Genomic DNA, 21775 nt, shown 5'->3' with positions numbered 1-21775 from the left:
AGAAAAATAAAGAAGAAGAAGCACGTTGGCTGAGGGTGGAGAGACGAAAAAAGAAGAAGAAGGAATAAGAAGGAAGAAGAAGAAACGAAGCAGTGGCTGAAGGGTGAAGAAGCCGAAAAGAAGAAGAAGAGAGAAGAAGAAGAAGAAGCAGTGGCTGAGGGTTTGAGAGACGAAAAAGAAGAAGAAGAATAAGAAAAGAAGAAGAAGAGGGGAAGCAGTGCTGAAGGGGAAGAAGATCGAAAAAGAAGAAGAAGAATAAGAAGAAGAGAGAGAGGAAGCAGTGGCTGAGGGTGAGAGACTTCCCCCTGACGGGCGATGATGAATGAAGAAGAGAAGTGGGCTGAAAAAAAAGTGTAAGAAGAAACGAAAAGAAGAAGAAGAAGAGAAGAAGAAGAAGAAGAAGAAGCAAGTGGCTGAAGGGTGAGAAGAGGAAGAGAAGAAGAAGAAGAAGAAGAAGAAGAAGCAGTGGCTGAGGTGTGAGAGACGAAAAAAAGAAAAGAAGAAGAAGAAGAAAAAAGAACGCATAGGCCAGGCTGAGGGTAAGAGACGAAAAAAAAGAAAAAGAAGAAAAAGAAGAAGAAGAAGAAGAAAGGAAGAGCGTGGCTGAAGGGTGGAAGAAGAACGAAAAAGAAGAAGAAGAAGAAAGAAGAAGAAGAAGAAGAAGAGTGGCTGAGGGTGGAGAGACGGAAAAGAAGAAGAAAGAGAGAAGAAGAAGAAGAGAAGAAGAAGCGTGGCTGAGAGTGAGAGACGAAAAAAGAAGAAGAAGGAATAGAAGAATAAGGAAGAAAGCAGTGCTGAAGGGTGAAGAAGACTCCCAAGAAGAAGAAGAATAGAACGAAGAAGTAAGAAGAAAAGAAGCAGGGCCTGAGGGTTGAGAGACGAAAAGAAGAAGAAGAAGAATAAGAAGAAGAAGCGAAGAAAGAAGGAAGAAGCAGTGGCCTGAGGGGGTGAGCGAAACGAAAAAGAAGAAAGGAAGAAAAGAATGAATAAGAAGAAGAAGAAGAAGAAGAAGAAGAGAAGAAGAAGCAAGTGGCTGAGGGTGGAGAGAAGGAAGAGAAGAAGAAAGAAGAAGAAGAAGAAGAAAAAGAAGAAGAAGCAAGGTGGCTGCGGGTGAGAGACGAACAAGAAGAAGAAGTGGAATAAGAAGGAATAAGAAGAAGGAAGCAGTGGCTGAGGGTGAGAGACGAAAAAAGAAAGAAGAAGAAGAATAGAAGAAAAGAAGAAGAAGAAGCAGTGGCTGAGGGTGAGGAGAGACGGAAAAAGGAAAAGAAGAAGAAGAAGAAAGAAGAAGAAGAAGAAGAGAAGAAGAGGAAGCAGGGCTGAAGGGTGAAAGATACGAAAACGAATGAAGAAAAAGAAGAAGAAAGAAGAGAAGAAGAAGCAGAAGAAGAAGAAAACGTGGCTGTAGGGATAAGAGAACGAAAAAAAAAAAGAAAAGAAAAGAAGAAGAAGAAGAAGAAGACGCGTCGACTGAGGGTGTGAGAACCGAAAAAGAGAAGAAGAATACGAAGGGAATAAGAGGAAGAAGCAGGGCTGAAAAAGGGTGAGAAGACGAAAAGAAGAAGGAAGAATAAGAAGAAAAGAAGAAGAAAGGAAGCAGTGGCTGGGGGAGGGAGACGAAAAGGAAGGAAGAAGAAGAAGAAGAAGAAGAATAAGAAAGAAGAAGAAGGGAAGCAGTGGCTGAAAAAGGGTGAGAAGACGAAAACGAAGAAAAGAATAAAAAGAAGAAGGAAAAGAAGAAGAAGAAGAAGAAGAAGCAGGGTGGCTGAGGAAAAAGAGACGGAAAAAAATGGAAAAAGAAGAAGAAGAAGAAGAAGAAGAGAAGAAGAAGAAGCAGTGGCTGAAAAAAAGGAATGAAGAGACGAAAAAGAACGAAGAAGAAGGAAGAAAGAAGAAGAAGAAGAGAAGAAGAAGCAGTGGGCTGAGGGTGGAGAGAACGAAAAAAGAAGAAGAAGAAGAAGAAGAAAGAAGAAGAAGAAGAAGCCAGTGGCTGAAGGGTGAAGAAGCGAAAAAAGAAGAAGAAGAAGAAGAAGAGAGGAAGCATTGGCTGAAGGGGTGAAGAAGAAAACGAAAAAGAAGAAGAAGAAAAGAAGAAGAAGAAGAAAGAAGAAAAAAGCAGTGGCTGAGGGGTGTGAGAGACGAAAAAGAAGGAAAGAAAATAAGCGTGCCGTCAAGGAAGAGGAAAGCAAGTGGCGAGGTGAAGGACGAAAAAGAAGAAGAAAGACATAAAGAAGAAGGAAGAAGAGAAGAAAAAGCAGTGGCTGAAAAGGGTGAGAAGAACGGAAAAAGAAGAAGAAGAATAAGAAGAAGAAGAAAAAGCAGTGGCGGAAGGGTGAAGAGAGACGAAAAAGAAGAAGAAGAAGATGAATAAGAACTAAGATGCCTCTCCAGAAGAAGAGTGGCTGAGTGAGAGACGAAAAGAAGAAGAAGAATAAGAAGAAGAAGAAAGGAAGAAGAAGAAGAAGAAGAAGCCAGGTGGCTGAAAAAGGGTGGAAGAAGAACGAAAAAATAAGAAAAGAAGAAGATTAAGGAAGAAGAAGAAGAGAAGCAGTGGCTGAGGTGGGAGAGACGAAAAGAGAAGAAGAAGAAGAAGCAGAAGAAGAAGAAGAAGAATGGTCTGGAGGGTGCGAGCGAAAAAGAAGAAGAAGAAGAGAAAGAAGAAGAAGCAGTGGTGAGGGTGAGAGACGAAAAAGAAGGAAGAGAATAAGAAGAAGAAGAAGAAGGAAGCAGTGGGCTGAGGGTTGAGAGACGAAAACAAGAAGAAAAGAATAAATAAGAAGAAGAAGAAGAAGAGCAGTGGCTGAGGGTAGAGAGACGAAAAAAGAGGAAGAAGAGAAGAAGAAGAGAAGAGAAGAAGAAGAAAGAAGAAGAAGCAGTGGCTGAGGGTTGAGAGCGAAAAGAAGAAGAAGACGAAAACGAAGAAGAAGAAGAAGCAGTGGGTGAGGGTGAAGAAGAACGGAAAAAAGAAGAAGATAAGAAGAAAGGAAGAAGAGGAGCAGGAAGTGGCTGAGGGTGAGAGAGAGACGAAAACAGAAGAAGAAGAATAAAGAAAGAAGAAGAAGAAGAAGAGTGGCTGAGGGTTGGAGAGACGAAAAAGAAGAAGAAGAAGAGAAGAGCAGAGAAGAAGAAGAAGAAGAAGCAGTGGCTTGAGGGTGAGAGACGAAAAAGAAGAAGAAGAAGAGATGAAGCTAAGTGGCTGAAGTGTGAAGAAGACGGAAAGCCAGAAGAAGAAGAAGAAGAAGCAGTGGCTGGGGGAGGGGGAGGAGACGAAAAAGAAAAGAAGAAGAAGAATAAGAAGAAGCAAGAAGAAGAAGCAGTGGTCTGAAAAAGGGGTGAAGAACGAAAAGAAGAAGAAGAATAAGAAGAAGCAAGAAGAAGGAAGCAGTGGCTGAGGGTGAAGAGCCGAAAAAGAGAAGAAGAAGAGAAGAAGAGAAGAAGAAGAAGAAGAAGAAGCAGTGGCTGAAGGGTGAAGAGACGAATAATTATAATAATAAGAAGAAAGAGAGAAGGAAGAAAGAAGAAGAAGAAGAAGAAGACGCAGTGGCTTAGGGTTGAATGAAGAAGAAGAACGAAGAAGAAGACTAAGAAGAAGAACAGTGGCTGAGGGTAGGAGACGAAAAAGAAGAAGAAGAAGAAGAAGAGAGAAGAAGCAGTGCTGAAGGGTGAAGAAGAACGAAAAGAAGAAGAAGAAGAAGGAAGAAGAAGAAGAAGGAAGAAGAAGCAGTGGCTGAGGGTGAGAGAACGAAAAAGAAGAAGAAGAAGAAATAAGAAGAAGAAGAAGAAGAAAAGCGGGTGAGGTGGAGAGACGAAAAAGAAAAGAAGACGAATAAGGAAGAAGAAGAAGAAGAAGCAGTGGGCGAGGGTGAGGAAGACGAAAAAAAAAGAAAGAAGAAGAAGAAGAAAAAAAAAGAAGAAGAAGAAGAGAGAAGAAAGAAGAAGTAAGAGAGAAGAAAGAAGAAGCAGTGGCTTGAGGGTTGAAGAGAGACGAAAAATAAGAAGAAGAAGAAGAAGAAGAAAAGAAGAAGAAGAAGAAGGACGCAGGGCTGAGGGTGTGAGAGGACCCCCCCCCTGAAAAAAGAAGAAAGAAAAAGAAGAAGAAGAAAGAAGAAGAAAGAAGAAGCAGTGGCTGAGGGTGAGAGACGAAAAAGAAGAAGAAGAAGAAAGAAGAAAGAAGAAGAAGAAGAAGAAGAAGCAGTGGCTGAGGGTGAGAGACGAAAAAGAAGAAGAAGAAGAAGAAGAAGAAGAAGAAGACGAAGAAGACGCAAGTGGCTGAAAAAGGGTGAAGAAGAACCGGAAAAAGAAGAAGAAGATAGAAGAAGCAGGGGCTGAAGGTTGAGAAGACGAAAAAGAAGAAGAAGAAAGAAGAAGCAAGAAGAAGAAGAAGAAGAAGAAGAAGAACAAAAACAAGAACAAGAACAAGAAGAAGGGCTGAATGGTGAAGAAAAGAAGAGAAGAAGAGCAGTGGGGTGGAGGTGAGAGACGAAAACGAAGAAGATGATGGAAGAAGAAGAAGCAGTGGCTTGAGGGGAGAGACGAAAAAAAGAAAAAGAGGAAAGAAGAAGAAGAAGAAAGAAGAAGCAGGGCTGAGGGTAAGCAGACCGAAAAAGAGAAGAAGAAGAAGCAGTTGGCTGAGGAGTGAGAGGAGGAAAACGAAAAAAGAAGAAGAAGAGAAGAAGAAGGAAGAAGAAGAAAGAAGCAGTGGCTGAAGGGATAAAGGAAGAACGGAAAAAAAAGAAAAAGAAAAAAGAAGAAGAAGACGAAGAAGAAGAAAGAAGAAAGCAGTGGTGAAGGGTGAAGCGAAGATGAAAAAAAAGAAAGAAGAAGAAGAAGAAGAAGAAGCGTGGCTGGGGGGGAGAAGGACGAAAAAGAAGAGAAGAAGAAGAGAATAAGAAGAAGAAGAATAGAGAAGAAGAAGAGAAAGCAGTGGCTGAGGGTGAGAGACGAAAAAGAGAAGAAGAAGAGAGAAGAAGAAGAAGCAAGCAGTGCTGAAAAGGGTGAAGGAAGACGAAAAAGAAGAAGAAGAAAAGAAGAAAGAAGAAGCAGTGGCTGAAGGGGAAGGAGACAAAAAAAAAGAAGAAGAATAAGAAAGAAGAAGAAGAAGAAGCAGTGGTGAAGGGTGAGAGACGAAAAGAAGAAGACGAATAAGAAAAGAAGAAGAAAGTAAGAAGCAGTGGCTGATGGGAGAGACGAAAAAGAAGAAGAAGAAGAAGAAGAGAAAGGAAGAGAAGAAGCATTGGCGAGGAGTGAGAGACGAAAAAAGAAGAAGAAGAAGAAGAAGAAGAAGAAGAGAAGCACGGGCTGAAGGGTGAAAAGAAGAACGAAAAAGAAGAAAAGAAGAATAAAGAAGAAGAAGAGAAGATGAAGATAGAAGAAGAAGAAGAAGCAGTTGGCTGAGGGTGAGAGACGAAAAAGGAAGAAGAAGAATAAGAAGAAGAAGTAAGAAGAAGAAGCAGTGGCTGAAGGTGTGAAGAAGAACGAAAAAGAAAGAAAGAAGAATAGAAGAAGAAGAGAAGAGAGAACAGTGGCGGCGGGTGAGGACGAAAAAGAGAAGAGAAGATGAATAAGAAGAGAAGAAGAAGAGAAGGAAGAAGAAGAAGAAGCAGTGGCCGAAGGGTGAAGAAGGAACGAAAAAGAAGAAGAAGAAGAAGAAGAAGAAGAAGGAAGAAGAAGAAGAAGAAGCAGTGTCTTGAGGGTTGTATCTGGCCCCGAAAAGAAGAAGAATAGAAGAATAAAAAGAAGAAGCAAGTGGCTGAAGGGTGAGAGAAAACGGAAAAAGAAGAAGAAAGAATAAGAAGAAGAAGAAGAGGAGCAGTGGCTGAGGGTGAGAGACGAAAAGGAAGAAGAAGAAGAAGAAGAAGAACGAAGAAGAAGAAGAAGAGAAAGAGGAAAGCAGTGGATGAGGTGAGAGACGAAAACGAGCAAGAAAAAGAAGACGAAAAGAAAGAAGAAGAAGAGAAGAAGAAGCAGTGGCTGAGGATAAGAGACGAAAAAAGAAAAAAGAAGAAAGAAGAAGAAGACGAAGAAGAAGAAGAAAGCATTGGCTGAGGGTGAGAGACGAAAGAATAAGAAGAAGAGAAGAAGAGGAAGAAGAAGAAGCACGTGGCTGAGGGTGTGAAGAGACGAAAAAAGAAAAGAAAGAAAAGAAGAAGAGAAGAAGAAGCAGTGGGGGGGGGCTTTGGAATGGTGAAGAAGAACGAAAAGAAAAAAAAAAAAGGAAAGAAGAAGAAGAAGAAGAAGAAGAAGCAGTTGCAAGTGCTGAGGGTGAGAGACACGGAAAAAAGGAAAGAAGAAGGAATAAGAACGAAGGAAGAAGAAGAAGCAGTGGCTGAGGGTGAGGAGAAAAACGAAAAAGAAGAAAGAAGAATAAGAAGAAGAAGCGAAGGAATGCACAGAAAGAAGAAGAAGAAAGAAGCAGTGGCTGAAGGGGAAGAAAGACGAAAAAGTGAAGAAGAATTAAGAAAGGGTGAAAAAGAAGAAGGAAGAAGCAGTGCTGAAAAGGGTGAAGAAGAACGAAAAAGAAGAAGAAGAATAAGAAGGAGAAGAAGAAGAAGAAGAAAGCAGTGGGCTGAGGGTTGAGAGACGAAAAAGAAGAAGAAGGAAAAAGAATGAAAAGAAGAAGAAGAAGAAGGAAGAAGAATAAGAAGAAGAAGCAGTGGTGAGGGTGAGAGACGAAAAAAAGAAGAAGAAGAAGAAGAAGAAGAAGAGAAGAGAAGGAAGAAGAAGAAGCAATGGCGGGGAGAGAGGACGAAAAAGAAGAAAGAAATAAGGAAGAATAAAAGAAGAAGCAGTGGCTGAGGGTGAGAGACGAAAAAGAAGAAGAAGAATAAGAAAGAAGAAGAAGAGGAAGCAGTTGGCTGAGGGTGAGAGCCGAAAAGGAAGAAAAATAAGAAGAGAAGAAAAGAAGAAGGAAAGCGAAGGGATAAGAAAGGGAGGAAAGCAGTGGCTTGAGTTGTGAGAGACGAAAAAACGAAGAAGAAAAATAAGAAGAAAAAAGAAGAAGAAGAAAAGAAGAGAAGCAGTGGGCTGAGGAATAAGGGAGACGAAAAAAACTACCACAAAGAAGAAGAAGAAGAAGAAGCATTGGTCTGAAAAAGGGTGAGAGACGAAAAAGAAAGAAGAAGAATAAGAAGAATAAGAAGAAGAAGCAGTGGGTCTGAGGGTGAGAGACGAAAACAGAAAAAGAATAAGAATAATAAGAAGAAGAGAGGCAAGCCAGTTGCTGAGGGTTGAATAAGGGAAACGAAAGGAAGAAGAAGAAGAAGAAGAGAAGAAAGAAGAATAAGAAGAGAAGAAGAGGAAGCCAGTGGCTGAGGGTGGAGTCGAAAACGAAGAAGAAAAAAGAAGCAAGAAAAAAGAAGAAGAAGGAAGAGAAGCAGTGGTGAAGAATAAGAAAAGCCCCGAAAAAAAAGAAAAAAGAAGAAGAAGAAGAAGAAGAAGAGAAGAGAGAAGAAGCAGGTGGCTGAGGGGGAAGAGACGGAAAAGAAGAAGAAGAAAGAAGAAGAAGAAGAGAAGAAGAAGCCAGTGCTGAGGGTGAGAGGACGAAAAAATAAGGGAAGAAGAAGAAGAAAGAAGAAGAAGGAACAGCAGTGCTGAAGGTGAAGAGCAACGGAAAAGAAGAAAGTGAATAAGAAGAAGAAGAGAGAAGAAAAAGCAGTGGCTGAGGGTTGATAGACGAAAAAGAAGAAGAATTAAGAAAAAGAAGAAGAAGAAGGAAGCAAGTGGCAATGAAGGGTGAGAAAGAACGAAAAAGGAAAAGAAGACAAGAAGAAGAAGAAGAAAAAGCAGTGGGGCTGAGGGTGAGAGACGAAAAAGAAAAGAAGGAAGAATAAGAAGAAGAAGAAGAAGCAGTGGATGAGGGTGCGAAGACCCGAAAAAGAAGGAAGAAGACGATGGGGAAATAAGAAGGGGAAGAAGAGAAGAAGAAGAAGCAGTGGCTGAGGGTGAGAGACGGAAAAAGAAGAAGAAGAATAAGAAGGAAAGAAGAAGAACCGAAGAGAAGAAGAAGAAGAAGAAGCCAGTGGCTGAGGGTGAAGAGAAAAAGAAGAAAAAGGAAGAATAAGAAGAAGAAGAAGAAAGAAGCAGTGGCTGAAGGGTGAAGAAGAACGAAAAGAAGGAAGAAGAAGAAGCGAAGAAGAGTGGCCGCGGGTGAGACGAAAAATGGAAGAAGAAGAAGAGAAGAAGAAGAAGCTGGGATGGGACGGGTGAGAGGACGAAAAACGAAGAAGAAGAATAAGAAGAAGGAAGAAGAGGAAGCCAGTTGGCTGAGGGTTTTGAGAGACTAAAAAGAAGAAGAAGAATTAAGAAGAAGAGAAGAAGAAGCAGTGGCTGAGGGTGGAGAGACGAAAAAAGAAGAAGAAGAAGAAGAGAGAAGAAGAAGGAAGTGCAGAAGCAGTGGCTTTTTTTTTTTGAGGGTGGAGAGACCGAAAAAGTTGAAGAAGAAGAGGAAGAAGAAGCAGTGGCCTGAGGGTTGAGAGACGAAAAAGAAGAAGAAGAATTAAGGAAGGGAAGAAGAAGAGGAAGCAGTGGCTGAGGGTGGAGAGACGAAAAAGAAGAAGAAGAATTAAGGAAGAAGAAGAAGAAGAAGCAGGTGGCTGAGGTGTGAGAGACGGAAGAAGGAAGAGAAGAAGAGAAGAAGAAGAAGAAAGAAGCCAGGTGGCTGAGGTTGAGAGACCCGAAAAAATAAGTGAAGGAATTTAAGGAAAAGAAGCAGTGGTTGAGTGTGAGTGAGGAAAAATTAAGAAGAAGAAGAAGAAGAAGAGAAAGAAGAAGAAGAAGAAAGAAGCAGTTGGCTGAGGGCGAGTTTTGATTGGAAAAAGAAGAAGAAGAAGAATAAAGAAGAAGAAGAAGAAGAAGCAGTGGCTGGGAGGGTTTGATAGACGAAAAAGAAGAAGAAGATAAGAAGAAGAGAAGAAGAAGATGGCTGAGGGTGGAGAGACGTAAAAAGAAGAAGAAGAAGAAGAAGAAGAAGAAGAGCAGTTTGGCTGAGGGTGCTTCTGAGAAAAATTAAGAAGAAGACAGAAGAAATAAGGTGAAGTGAGAAGAAGACGCAGTGCTTAGGGTGAGAGAGGAAAAGGAAGAAGAAGAAGAAGAAGAAGAAGAAGAAGAAGAAGAACGAACATTTGGCTTGAGGTTGTTTGGATTTTGAGGGGTCGAAAAAAGGGATTAAGAAGAAGAAGAAGAAGAAGAAGAAGAAGCAGTGGCTGAGGGTGAGATACGAAAAGAAAGAAGAGAAGAAGAAGAAGGAAGAAGAAGAAGAAGCAGTTGTGGAGGGTGGTTTGAGACGAAAAAGAAGAGAAGAAGAATTTTTTTAAGAAGAAGAAGAAGAAGAAGCAGTGGATTGAGGGTTGAGTTGTCGAAACAAGTTTGTTTTGAAGAAGAAGAATTTTAAAGAAGAAGAAGAAGAAAGAAGCAGTGGCTTTGGGAGGGTTGAGAGACGAAGAAGAAGAAAGAAGAAGAAGAAGAAGAAGAAGAAGCAGTGGCTTGGAGGGTGATTTAGGACGAAAAATTTTTTTAAGAATAAGAATAAGAAGCCTTTGAAGGAAGAAGAAGAAGCACGCAGTTTGGCTGTAGGGTTGAGATACGAAAAAGGAAGAAGAAGAAGAAGAAGAAGAAGAGACGACGAAGAAGAAGCAGTGGTGAGGGTTTAGAGAATAAGTGAAGTGAAGAATTTTAAGAATAAGAAGTGCATGGCTTGAGGGTTGAATCGCCCCCCCCGTTGAAAAAAAAGAAAAAAAGAAGAAGAAGAAGAAAAAAAGAAAGCAGTTGGCTTTGAGGGTAAGATTACGAAAAGAAGAAGAAAAAAGAAGAAGAAGAAGAAGAGAAGAAGCAGTGGCTTGAGGGGCTAGATGACAAAAAGTGTTGAAGTGGTTGAAGAAGAAAAGAAGGAAAAAGCAGTGGCTGAGGGTGAGTTGAACGGTTGAAGAAGAAGAAGAAGAGAAGAGCGTGTTGAAGAAGAAGAAGAAGAAGAAGCTTGGGGTGGTGAGGGTGAGAGACGAAAAAGAAAGAAGAGAAGAAGAAGCAGGTTGGTTTCTGAGGGTTGGAGAGGACGAAAAAGAAAGAAGAAGAGAAGAAGAAAGAAGAAGAAAAGAGAAGTGCTTGAGGGTTGAGATACGAAAAAGAAGGAAGAAGAAGAAGAAGAAGAAGAAGAAGCAGTTTTGGCTGGAGGGTGATTTAGTTTCGGGAAGAAGAAGAAGAAGAAGAAGAAGAAGAAGAAGACAGAAGAAGCAGTGGCAGTAGGGTGAGAGACGAAAAAAGAAGAAGAAGAAGGAAGAGAAGAAGAAGAAGAAGCAGGCTGAGGGTTCGAGATACGAAAAAAGAAGAAAGAAGAAGAAGAAGAAAAGAAGAAGAAGAAGGGAAGAAGAGGAAGCAATGGCTTAGAGTTGGAGAGACGAAAAAGAAGAAGAGAGAGAAGAAGAAGAAGAAGAAGAAGAAGAAGAAGAAGCAGGGCTGAGGGTTGAGAGACGAAAAAGAAGAAGAAAGAATAATAAGAAGAAGAAGAAGCAGTTGGCTGAGGGTTGGAGAGACGGAAAAAGAAGAAGAAGAATAAGAAGAAGAAGAAGAGGAAGCAGTTGCTCTGAGGCGTGAGAGACGAAAAAGAAGAAGAAGAAGAAGAAAGAGAAGGAAGAAGAAAAGAAGAAGAAGAAGAAGAAGAAGCAGTTTGGCTGAGGGGTGAGGACGAAAAGAAGAGGAATTTAATAACAAGAAGGGGAAGAAGCAGTGGGCTGAGGGTTGAGAGACGAAAAATAAGGAAGAAGTTTTTAATAAGAAGAAGAAGAGAAGAAGAGAAGCAGTTGGCTGGAGGGTGAGAGACGAAAAAGAAGAAGAAAGAATTAAGAAGAAGAAGAAGAGAAGCAGTTACTTGAGGGTTGAGTTTTTGGATGTTTTGTGGAAGAAGCATGGCTGACGGGTGTGAGACGAAAAAGAAGAAGAAGAAGAAGAGAAAGAAGAAGAAAGAAGAAGAAGAAGAAGAAGAATTGAAGAAGCAGTGGCTTTTTGAGGTTTGAGAGACGAAAAAGAAGAAGAAGAGAAGAGAAGAAGCACGGAGAGGGTGAGAGGACGAAAAAAGAAGAAGAGAAGAAGAAGAAGAAGAATAGAAGCAGTGGCTAAGGGTTGAGAGGACGAAAAAAGACGAAGAAGAAGAAGAAAGAAGAAGAAGATTAGAAGCAGTTTTTGGCTTGAGGGTGAGAGGGGGGGGGGGGGGACGAAAAAGAAGAAGAAAGAATTAAGAAGAAGAAGAAGAGGCAAGCAGTTTTTTTATGAGGGTTGGAGAGACGAAAAAAGAAGAAGAAGAATTTAAGAAGAGGAAGCAGTTGGCTGAGGGTGAGGAGACGAAAAAGAAGAAGAAGAAGAAGAAGAAAGAAAAGACGAAAGAAGAAGAAAGCAGTAGCTGAGGGTTTTTTTTGAGAGAGAAAAAGAAAGAAGAAGAATAAGAAGAAGAAGAAAGAAGAAGAAGCAGTGGCTTTGAAGGGTTGAGGATTTACGAAAAAGAAGAAGAAGAAGAAGAAGAAGAAAAGAGAATAAGGGAAGCAGTGGCTTGAGGGTGAGAGACGAAAAAGAAGAAGAGAAGAAGAAGAAGAAGCAGTGGGCTGAGGTTTTTGAGAGCGAAAAAGGAGAAGAAGAATAAGAGAAGAAGAAGAGGAAGCAGTAAAACTGAAAAGGGTGAAAAGAGAACGGAAAAAATAAAGAAGAAGAAAAGAAGAGGAAGCAGTGGTGCTGGAGGGTGAGAGACGGAAAAAGAAGAAGAATAAGAAGAAAGAAGAAGAAGAAAGCACAGTGGCTGAAGGTGAAGAAGAACGAAAAAGAAGAAGAAGAATAAGAAGAAGCAGTGGGCTGAGGGTGGAGAGACCCCCCCGTGAAAAAGAAGAAGAATAAGAAGAAGAAGAAGACGAAGAAGGCAGTGTGAGGGAGTGAGCGACGAAAAAGAAGAAGAATGAAATAAGAAGAGAAGAAGAAGAAGAAGCAGTGGCTGAGGGGAGAGACGAAAATGAAGAAGGAAGAAGAAGGAAGAATAAAAACAGAAGAAGAAGAAGAAGAAGAAGAAGAAGATAAGAAGAGAGTGGCTGATAAGGTTGAAGAAGACGAAAAGAAGAAGAGAAGAAGGAATAAGGAAGAAGAAGAAGAGAAGCAGGGCTGAGGGTGGAGAGTACCGAAAAAAAGAAGAATGAAGTAAGAAGAAGAAGAAGGAAGAAGAAGGGAAGGAAGCAAGTGGCTGAGGGGAGAGACGAAAAAGGGAAGAAGAAGGAATTAAGAAGAAAGAAAAAGAAGAACGAAGCAGTGGCCTGAAGGTGGTGAAGAAGAACGAAAAGAAGAAGAAGAAATTCCGAAGAGGAAGAAGAGAAGCACTGGCTGAGGGTGTGAGACCGAAAAGAAGAAGAAGAATAAGAAGAGGAAGCATTGGTGAAAAAGGGTGAAGAAGAACGAAAAAAGAAGGAAGAAGAAGAAGAAGAATAAGAAGAAGAAGAGTGGCTGAGGGTGTGAGAGACGAAAAAGAAGAAGAAGAAAAAAGAAGAATAAGAAGAAGAAGAAGGAAGAAAAAGCAAGTGGCCTGAGGGTGAGGAGACGAAAAAGAAGAAGAAGAAGAAGAAGAAGCAAGCAAGTGGAATGAAGGGTTTTTGATGGTTTTTTGTTGTTTTGAGTGTTTTTGGTTTTCTGTGTTGTGATGTCTGGTGAGTTTGTGTTGTGTGTTATTGTGTATCTTTTTGTTGTTATTTCTTGGGTTGTGCTAAGTGATGTTTACTGTTGTTTTGTACTTTGTTTGGTGTTGTCGGTTTTTTCAAGAATGTGTGAAGTGTGTGGCGTTTTTTGGGAATTTCTTTTTTGTTTGAATGGTGTTGTTTTTTTGAATGTGTGTTTTGGTTGTTTTTTGAAGTGTTCTTTTAATTTTATTTTTTTGAATTTTGAATTGGTTTGGTTTTAATTGCTGGTTGTTGAACCTTGAGGTTGGCGGTTGCAATGGGTTGTATTTTGTTTGGTTTCTTTGTGTTGTTGTGTATGTGTCTTTTTTTTTTGGTGTGTTTTATTTTTTTTTCGTGCTTGGTGTTTTGTGTGTGCGTCCTTTGTCGTGTGTGTGTTGTTTGTTGGGTTTGTTTTGTTGGGTTGTTTGAAAAGAATGTTGTGTGGTTTGTGAAGTAAAGTGTTTTTGGTGGTGTGTGGTTGGTTGAAGTCTTGTTCTGTTTCGTTTTGGGAATTTTGTGTTTGTTTTGTGGTTAATAGTTAATGGTGTTTTGTGTTGTGAAGGGTTCTTGAATGTAAAAATGAGAGGGTGGGGTGGTTGTGTTTCTTTTGTGCTGTGTTTGGAGGGCTTTTGTTGTGTTGTTTGGCTGTTTTGTGAGGGGGGGGTATGTTGGTGTGTTTGGATGGCAGTGAAAAAAGAACATCTTTTGGTTTGTTTGTTGTTTTTGCTTGGGCAAAGGCCCTAATTTGTTTTTGCTTGCTGGTTTTTTGGGTTGTTGTAATTTCTTTTTTTTTTTTTTAATGAATTTGTGGTGTTGTTTTTGTGGTGAATTTTTTGTTTTTTTGTGTTTTGTTAATTGTGGGGTTTGTGTTGTGTTTTGTTTTGGGTGTTAACTGGTGTTTTGATGGTGGTTTTTGAAGTTTTTTTTTTAATATTTTGTGTAATGTTGTTTGTTTTGTTTGTGGTTTGGTCTGGGGTGTGCTTGTTTTTATGGGTTTGTGTTATGTGTTTGGGTGTGTTTATGTTTTTTGTCTGTGTAAAAAGCTGTTTTCCTTGTTGTTGAATTGTTCTTTTTGTTTGTTGTTTGTGAATGTTTGTTGTGTTGTTGTTGTTTTTGTGTGTTGGTTTGTCTGTTGTAATGCCTTTGTGGGTGTTGTTTGTTTTGTTTTGTTTGTGTTGTTGTGTTGTTTTTTGGTTGGGTGAAGTTTTGTGTGTGTTTTTTTGTGTTTTTTTTGTTGTTTGGTGGTGTGTTTTTTGGTTTTTTTGTTGTTTGTTTTGTTTTGTGTGGTGTGGTGTTTTTTGCTTTTTTGTTGTTGTTTTGTGTGTGAACTTGTCTTTTTTTTTGGTTGGTTTGTGTGTGTGTGAAATTGTTGGGTGTGTTTTTTGTGTCTTTGTTTGTTAATGTTCTTGTGTTTTTGTTAATTGAAGTGGAATTGTTGGTGTGTGTTGTGTGTTCTGTTTGTGTGGTTTTTTTTTTTTTTTCGTTGAAGTTTTAAGTGCTTGTGTGTTTTGTTGTTTGTGTGTTGTTTTGCTGTGTTTGTGAAGTTCTGGTGTGATGTGTTTTGTAAAATTTGCTTTTTTGTGACGGGTTTTTCTTTTGGTTTGTGGGCTTTTTTTTGTGTTGTTGTTTTTTGTTGTTTTTTGTTATGGGTTTGTTTTTGTTGAGAGTCTTTGTTTTGTTTATCTGTTTGAAAAACTAGTTGCGTTCTAAGTTGTGGAATTGAAGTTGTTTTGAATTTTTCTGTTTTGTGGTTTGGAATTCGTGTTGGGTGGCTTTTTGTGTTTTGGTGTGTTGAAGGTTGTGGTGTTGTTTTGGTTGTGTGGTTTGTTGTTGTTGTTGGGTTTTGAAGAAGAACGAAAAAAGAAGAAAAAAAGCGAAGAAAGCATGGCTGAGGGTGTAGCTCCCTGGGGGTGAAAAAGAAGAAGAAGACGGAAAAAGAAGAATTTAGGAAGAAGAAGTAAGAAGAAAAGAAGCAGTGGCGAGGGGTGAGAGAACGAAAAAGGAAGAAGAAGAAGAAGAAGAAGAAGAAGAAGAAGAAGCAGTGGCCTGAGGGTGAGAAACGAAAAAGAAAGAAGAACAAGAAAAAGAAGAAGAAGAAGAAGCAGTGGGAAGGGTGAAGAAAGACGAAAAAGAAGGAAGAAGAAAGAAGCGAAGAAGAAGTGGCTGAGGGTGGAAGAGACGTAAAAAAAGAAGAAGCGAAAAAGAAGGAAGAAGAAGAAGAAGAAGAAAAAGCCAGTGCCGGAGGTGAAGAAGAACGAAAGAAGAAGAAAAAGGAAGAAGAAGAAGAAGAAGAAAGAAGAAGCAGTTTTTTTTTTGGCTTTGAGGGTAAGGAGACCTAAGAGAAGAAGAAGAAGAAGAAGAAGAAGAAGCAGGGCTTAAGGGTTGAGGAGGACGGAAAAAAGAAGAAGAAGAAGAAGAAGAAGAAGAAGAAAAAAGCAGTGGCTGAGGGTGAAGAAGAACGAAAAAAAGAAGAACGAAGAAGAAGAAGAAAAAAAGAAGAAGAAGAAGTAAGAAGCAGTGGCTGAGGGTGGAGAGCTAAAAGAAGAAAGAAGAAGAAGGAAGAAGAAGAAGGAAGAGAAGAAGAAGAAGAAAAAGCAGGGTGGATGAGGGTGAGAGACGAAAAAGAAGAAAGAAGAAGAAGAAAGAAGAAGAAGAAGAAGAAAAAGCAGTGGCTAGAGGGTGGAGAGACGAAAAAGAAGAAGAAGAAGAAAGAAGAAGAAGCAGTGGCTGAAGGGTGAAGGAAGAAGAAGACGAAGGAAGAAGAAGAAGAAGAAGAAGAAGCAGTGGCATGAGGGTTGAGAGACGAAAAAAAGAAGAAGAAGAAGAAGAAGAACGAAAAAGAAGGAAGAACAGAAAGAAGAAGCAGGTGGTTGAGGGTGGAGAGTCGAAAAAGAAGAAGAGAAGAAGAAGGAAGAAGACGAAAAGAAAGAAGAAGAAGAAAGAAAAAGCAAGGTGGCTGAATGGTGAGAAGCTGAAAAAGAAGAAGAAGAAGAAGAAGAAGAAGAAGAAGAAGAAAAGAAGAAGAAGAAGAAGCATGGCTGAGGGTGATGAGACGACAAAAGAAAAAGAAGAAGAAGAAGAAGAAGAAGAAGAAGAAAAAGCATGTGCTGAGGGTGAGGGTGGACGAAAAAGAAAAAGAAGAAGAAGAAGAAGTAAGAAGAAGAAGAAGAAAGAAAGAAGAAGCAAGTGGCTGAGGGTGGAGAGATCGAAAAAAGGAGGAAGAAGAAGGAAGCAGAGAAAGAAGAAGAAGAAGAAGGCAGGCTTGAGGGTGAGAGACGAAAAGAAGACGAAGAAGAAGAAAAAAAAGAAGAAGCAAGAAGAATAGAAAGAAGAAGAAGAAGAAGAAGAAGAAGAAGCCAGTGGATGGAGGGTTGAGAGACGAAAAAAGAAGGAAGAAGAAGAAAGAAGAAGAAGAAGAAGCTGGTGAAGAGTGCTGAGGAGACGAAAAGAAGAAGAAGAAGTAAGGCGATGAAGAAGTGAAGAGAAGAAGAAAAGCAAGGGAATGAAGGGAAGGAAGAACAAAGAAGAAGAAGAAGAAGAAGAAGAAGAAGAAGAAGCGTGGCTGAGGGTGAGAGGAGGAAAAGAAGAAGAATAAGAAGAAAAGAGAAAGAAGAAGAAGAAGAAATAAGGAAGAAGAAGGAAGAGGAAGCAGTTGGGGCTTGAAGGTGAGAGACGAAAAAGAAAGAAGAAGAAGAAGAAGAAGAAGAAAGAAGAAGAAGAAGAAAGAAGAAGAAGAAAAGAGTGGCGAGTGGGAGAGACGAAAAAAGAAGAAGAAGAATAAGAAGAAGAAGAAGAAAAGCAGTGGTGAGGGTGAGAGTAAAAACGAAAAAGAAGAAAAGAATAAAAAGAAGAAGAAGAAGAAGAAGAAGCAGTGGCTGAGGGTGAGAGACGAAAAAAGAAGGAAGAAGAAGAAGAAGAATCAGAAAAAGAAGAAGAAGAAAAGAAGCAGTGCTGGAGGGTGAGAGGACGAAAAAGAAGGTAAGAAGGAAATAAGAAGAAGAAAAGAAGAAGGAAGCAGTGGCTGAGGGTGAGAGACCGAAAAGAAGAAGAAGAAGAAGCAAGTGGCCTGGAGGGTGGAGAGAAAACGACACGAAGGGAAGATGAAAAGAAGAAGAAGAAGCAGTGGCTGAGGGGTGAGAGACGAAAAAAGAAGAAGAGAAGAAAGAAGAAGAAGAAGAAGAAGCAGGGTGGGCTGAAAAAGGGGAAGAAGACGAAAAAAGAAGCAAGAAAAAGAAGGAGAGGAAGAAAAAGAAAGAAGAAGAAAGAAGAAGGAAGAAGAAGAAAGAAGGAAGAAGAAGAAAAAAGGAGGCCAGTGGCTGAGGGTAAAGAGACGAAAAAGAAAGAAAGAAGAAGAAGAAGAAGAAGAAAAGGCAGGGGCTGAGGGTGAGAGACGAAAACAAGAAGAAGAATAGAAAGAAGAAAGAAGAAAGAAGCAGGGCTGTGGGTGAGAGACGAAAAAGAAGAAGAAAAATAAGAAGAAGAAGAAGGAAGAAGCAGGGTGCTGAGGGTGAAGGAAGAACGAAAAAAGGGAAGAAAAAGAAGAAAAAGAAGAAGAAGAAGAAGCAGTGGTGAGGGGCGGGAAGAAGAAGGAAAAAAGAAAGAAAGAAAATAAGAAGAAGAAGAAAGGGAAGCAGGGCTGAGGGTGAGAGCGAAAAAGAAGAAAGAAGAATAAGGGAAGAGGAAGAAAAAAGAAGGAAGCCCAGTGGGGCCCTGGAAGGGGTTTGGAAAAAAAGGGAAGGGGGGGGGGGGGGGGGGGGGGGAACGAAAAAGGAAGAATGATGGATGAAGAAGAAGAAAAAAAAAAAAAGAAGAAGAAGCAAGTGGCTGTGGAGGGTGAGGAGACGAAAAAGAAAAAGAATAAGAATAAAAGGAAGAAGGAAGAAGAAGGAAAGCAGTGGCTGAGGGTTTGGAGAGACGAAAAAACGAAAGAAGAATGAATGGTGAAGGGAAGACAAAAGAAGGCAGTGGCTGCGGTGGCGAGGGACGAAAAAGAAGAAGAAGAAGAAGAAGAAGAAGAAAGCGGTGGTGAGGGTGGAGGGAGAAGAAGAAAGAAGAAGGAACGAAGGGAAGAAGAAGAAGAAGAAGAAAGAAGAAGAAGCAGTGGCTGAGGGAATGGAGGGAGACGGGAAAAAAAAGAAAAAAGAAGAAAGAAGAAGAAGAAAAAAGAAAGGCAAGTGGCTGAGGGTGAGAGACGAAAAAGAAGAAGAAGAATAAGAAGAAGAAGAAGAGGAAGCAGTGGCTGAGGGTGAGAGACGAAAAAGAAGAAGAAGAAGAAGAAGAAGAAGAAGAAGACCAAGTAGGGTGGCTGCGAAGGGTGAAGAAAGAACGAAAAAAAAAAAAAAAAAAGGAAGAAAGAAGAAGAAAAAGAAGAAGAAGAAGAAGAAGAAGAAGAAGAAGCGTGGCTGAGGGTGAGGACGAAAAAATTAAAAAAGAAAAAGAAGAAGAAGAAAAGAAGAAGAAGAAGAAGAAGAAGAAGAAGAAGAAGCAGTGGCTGAGGGTGAGAGACGAAAAAGAAGAAAAAGAAGAAGAAGAAGAAGAAAAAAGAAAGCAGTGGCTGAGGGTAAGAGACGAAAAAGAAGAAACGAAGGGAAGAAGAAAAAGAAGAAGAAAGAAGAAGAAGGCAGTTGGCTGGAGGGGTGAGAGAAAAACGAAAAAAGAAGAAGAAGAATAAGGAAGCAAAAAAGAAGAATAAGAAGAAGAAAGAAGAAGGAAGCAGTGGCCTGAGGGTGAGAAGAACGAAAAGGGAAAGAAGAAGGAAAAAGAAGAAGAAAGAAGAAGAAGAAGAAGAAGAAGGCAATGGAAGGAGGGTGAGAGCGAAAGAAGAAGAAAGAAGAAGAAGAAGAAAAAGAAGCAGAGGGAAGGAGCAAAAAAAAGTGGCTGAGGGTTGAGAGAAAAAACGAAAAAGGGCAAAAAGGAAGAAGAAGAAGAAGAAGAAGCAGTGGCTGGAGGGTGAGAGAAGAAGAAGAAGAAGAAGAAGAAGAAGAAGAAGAAGAAGCAGTGGCTGAGGGTGAGGAGAGAAAAAGGAAGAAGGAAGAAGAAGAAGCAAGGGGCGGAGGGTGAGAGAACGGGAAAAAGGGAAGAAGAAGAAAAAGAAGAAGAAGAAGAAGAAGAAGTGGCTGAAGGGTGGAGAGGGAACGAAAAAAAAGAAGAAAGAAGAAGAAGAAGAAGAATAAGGGAAGGAGAGGAAAAAGAGCGTGGCTGAGGGTGAGAGGACGAAAAAGAAGCAAGAAGGAAGAAGAAGAAGAAGAAGAAGAAGCAATGGCTGGAAGGGTGAAGAACGAAGACGAATAAGAAAAGAAAGAAAAAAAGAAAAGAAGAAGAAGGGGAGCAGTGGCTGAGGGTGAGAGACGAAAAAGAGAAGAAAATAAGAAGGGAGAAGCAGAGTGGCTGAGGTTGTGAGAAGAAAGAAGAAGAAGAAGAAGAAGAAAAGAAGGCAGGGTGGCTGAGGGGTGCGAGGAACGAAGAAGAAAGAAGAAGAAGCAGTGGCTGAGGTGAGAGACGAAAAAGAAGAAGAAGAAGAAGAAGAAGAAGAAGAAGAAGTGGCTGAGGGTGTTGAGAGACCGAAAAAAGAAGAAGAAGAAGAAGAAGAAGGAATAATAAGAAGAAAAGAAGGAAAGAAAGGCAGGGGTGGCTGAGGGTGAAGAGACGAAAAAGAAGAAGAAAGAAAGAAGAAAGAAGAGGAAGAAGCAGTGGTCTGAAGGGGTGATGAGAAGAAAGAAGAAGAAGAAGAAGAAGAAGAAGAATAGGAAGAAGCAGTGGATGAGGGGTGAGAGACGAAAAAAAGAAGAATAAGAGAAGAAGAAAAGAAAAGAAGAAGAAGGAAAGAGGAAAGGCAGTGGCCTGAGGATGAGAGAACGAAAAAAGAAAAGAAGAAGGAAGAAGAAGGAAACAGAATAAGAAACGAAATGGAAGGAATAGAAGCAGTGGCTGAGGGGTGAGAGACGAAAAAGAAGGAAAGAAAAAAAAATAAGAAGAAGAAGAAGAGGCAAGCAGTGGCTGAGGGTCGGAGAGACGAAAAAGAAGAAGAAGAAGAAGAAAGAAGAAGAAAGAAGAAGAAAGCAGTGGCTGGAGGGTTGAGAGAACGAAAACGAAGAAGAATAATAAAGAAAAGAAGAAGAAGAAGCAGTTGGCCTGAGGTGATACGAAAAAAGAAGAAGAAGAAGAAAGAAGAAGAAAGAAGCAGTGGCTGAGGGTGAGAGACGAAAAAGAAGAAGAAAAGAAAAGAAGAAGAAAAGAAGCAGTGGCTGAGGGTGGAGAGACGAAAAAAGAAGAAAAAGAATAAGAAGAAGAAGAAGAAGGAAGCAGTTGGCTGAGGGTAGAGACGAAAAAGAGAAAAGAATAAAGACAGGAAAAAGAAGAAGAAGGAAAGCATTGGCTGAAGGGTGAAGAAGAACTAAAACGAAAGAAGGAATGATGAAGAAGAAAGAAGCAAGTGGCTGAGGGTGGAGAGGACGAAAAAGAAGAAGAAGAAGAATAAGAAGAAGAAGAAGAAGGAAAGAAAGAAGAAGCAGTGGCTGAGGGTGAGGAAGAAGAAGAAAAGAAGAAGAAGAAGAAGAACGAAGGAAGAGAAGCGAAGTGGCTGAGGGTGAAGAAGAAACGAAAAAAAAGAAAAGAAAAAAAGAAGAAGAACAAAAAAAGGGATAAAAGAGGGGAAAAGAAAGAGCAGTGGCTGAAGGGTAAAGAACGAAAAAGAAAAGAAGAAAGAAAGAAGAAGAAAGAAGAAGAAGAAGAAGCAGTGGCTGAGGGGTGAGGAACGAAAAAAGAAAGAAGAAGAAGCAAGAATAAGAATAAGAAGGAAGAAAGCAAGTGGCTGAGGGTGGACAGGGACTACAAATTAAGAAGAAGAAGAAGAAAAAGAAGAAAAGGAACTAAGAAGAAGGGGGAAAAAAGAAAGCAGTGGTTGGCTGAGGGGTTAGAGACGAAAAAATTAAGAAGAAGAAAGAAGAAGAACGAAAAATAAGAAAGAATGAAAGAAGCAGTGGCTGAGGGTGGAGGAAGAAGGAAGAAGAAGAACGTTGAAGAAAAAAAGAAGAGGAAGACAGTGGCTGAAAAAGGGTGAGAAGACGAAAAAAAGAAGAAGAATAAGAAGAAGAAGGAAGAAAGCGAAGAAGAAGTGGCTGAGGATTGAGAGCGAAAAAGAATGAAGAAGAATAAGAAGAAGAAGAGAGGAAGCAGTGGGCCTGAGGGTGAGAGACGAAAACGAAGAAGATGATGAAGAAGAGAAGCAGTGGCTGTAGGGTGGAGAAACGAAAAAGAAGAAGAAGAAGATAGAAGAACAGAAGAAGAAGAAAGAAGCAGTGGCTGGGGTGAGGAGAAGAAGAAGAAGAAGAAGAAGAAGCGTGGCGTGAGGGTGAGAGAGAAAAAAGAAAAAGAAGAAGAAAGAAGAAAGAAAAGAAAAGAAAGCAGTGGCTGAGTAAGAGACGAAAAAGGAAGAAGAAGCAGAAGAAGAAGAAAGAAAGAAGAAGCAGTGGCTGAGGGGAGAGACCGAAAAGAAAGAAGAAGAGAGAAAGCAGCAGGAAGAATAAGAAGAAAGAGGAAGAAAGCAAGTGTCGAGGTGGAGAGACGAAAAATGTAAGAAGAAGAAGAAGAAGAAGCCAGAAGAAGAAGAAGAGGAAGAAGCAGTGGCTGAGGGTGAGAGACAAAAAATTAAGAAGAAGACCCAGAAGAAAGAGAAGAAAAGAGAGAAGAAGCAGTGGCTGCCGGGAGAGAAGAAAGAAAAGAAGAAAGAGAGAAGAAGAAGAAGGAGAAGCAGTGTGCTGGGGAAGAGACGAAAAAGAAGAAGAACAGAGAAGAGAATAGAAGAAGAAGAAGCAGTGGCTGAGGAGGAAGACGAAAAAAAGAAGGAAGAAGAAGCAAGAAGAAGAAGAGAAGAAGCAGTGCTGAGGTAAGAGATCGAAAAAACAGAAAGAGAAAGAAAGAAAATGCAGAAGCATGAAGAAAAGAAGAAGGAAGAAGCAGTTGGCTGAGGGTGAGAGACGAAATGAAAAGAAGACAGAAGAAGAAAAGAAGCAGTTTGCTGAGGGTGTGAGACCGAAAAATGAAGAAGAAAAAGAAGAAGAAAAAGAAGAAGTGGCAGAAGGTGAGAGACGAAGAAGAAGAAG

At 40.2% G+C, this 21775-nt stretch overlaps 2 protein-coding genes and 1 pseudogene across 3 annotated transcripts in view; 2 read left to right on the top strand and 1 right to left on the bottom strand.

Annotated features, from left to right (window-relative positions):
- Positions 1-21775, bottom strand: part of LOC135206105 (cholesterol 7-desaturase nvd-like) — a 271484-nt gene that overhangs the window by 152436 nt on the left and 97273 nt on the right. The gene's annotated exons all lie outside the window — the stretch shown is intronic.
- Positions 323-8059, top strand: LOC135206010 (uncharacterized; annotated as a pseudogene).
- On the top strand, positions 15463-16636 carry LOC135206008 (uncharacterized). Its single transcript, XM_064237180.1, has 2 exons — positions 15463-15942; positions 16340-16636. Exons 1-2 carry the CDS (start codon positions 15463-15465, stop codon positions 16634-16636), a joined length of 777 nt encoding a protein of 258 aa, XP_064093250.1.

Source organism: Macrobrachium nipponense, chromosome 29 (assembly GCF_015104395.2).
Source record: "Macrobrachium nipponense isolate FS-2020 chromosome 29, ASM1510439v2, whole genome shotgun sequence".
In the NCBI taxonomy this organism is placed as follows: domain Eukaryota; kingdom Metazoa; phylum Arthropoda; class Malacostraca; order Decapoda; family Palaemonidae; genus Macrobrachium; species Macrobrachium nipponense.
This window is presented reverse-complemented; position numbering and strand designations above follow the sequence as displayed.

Bases quoted from the DNA above. Each gene is read 5' to 3' on its own strand.
- LOC135206008 (XM_064237180.1), top strand. From the start codon at position 15,463: ATGAGGGTTGAGAGACGAAAAAAAGAAGAAGAAGAAGAAGAAGAACGA. The intron at 15,943-16,339 runs GTGAGAGACGAA...TGGGGCTTGAAG, and splicing joins AGAAGAAGGCAGGCTTGAGG to GTGAGAGACGAAAAAGAAAG.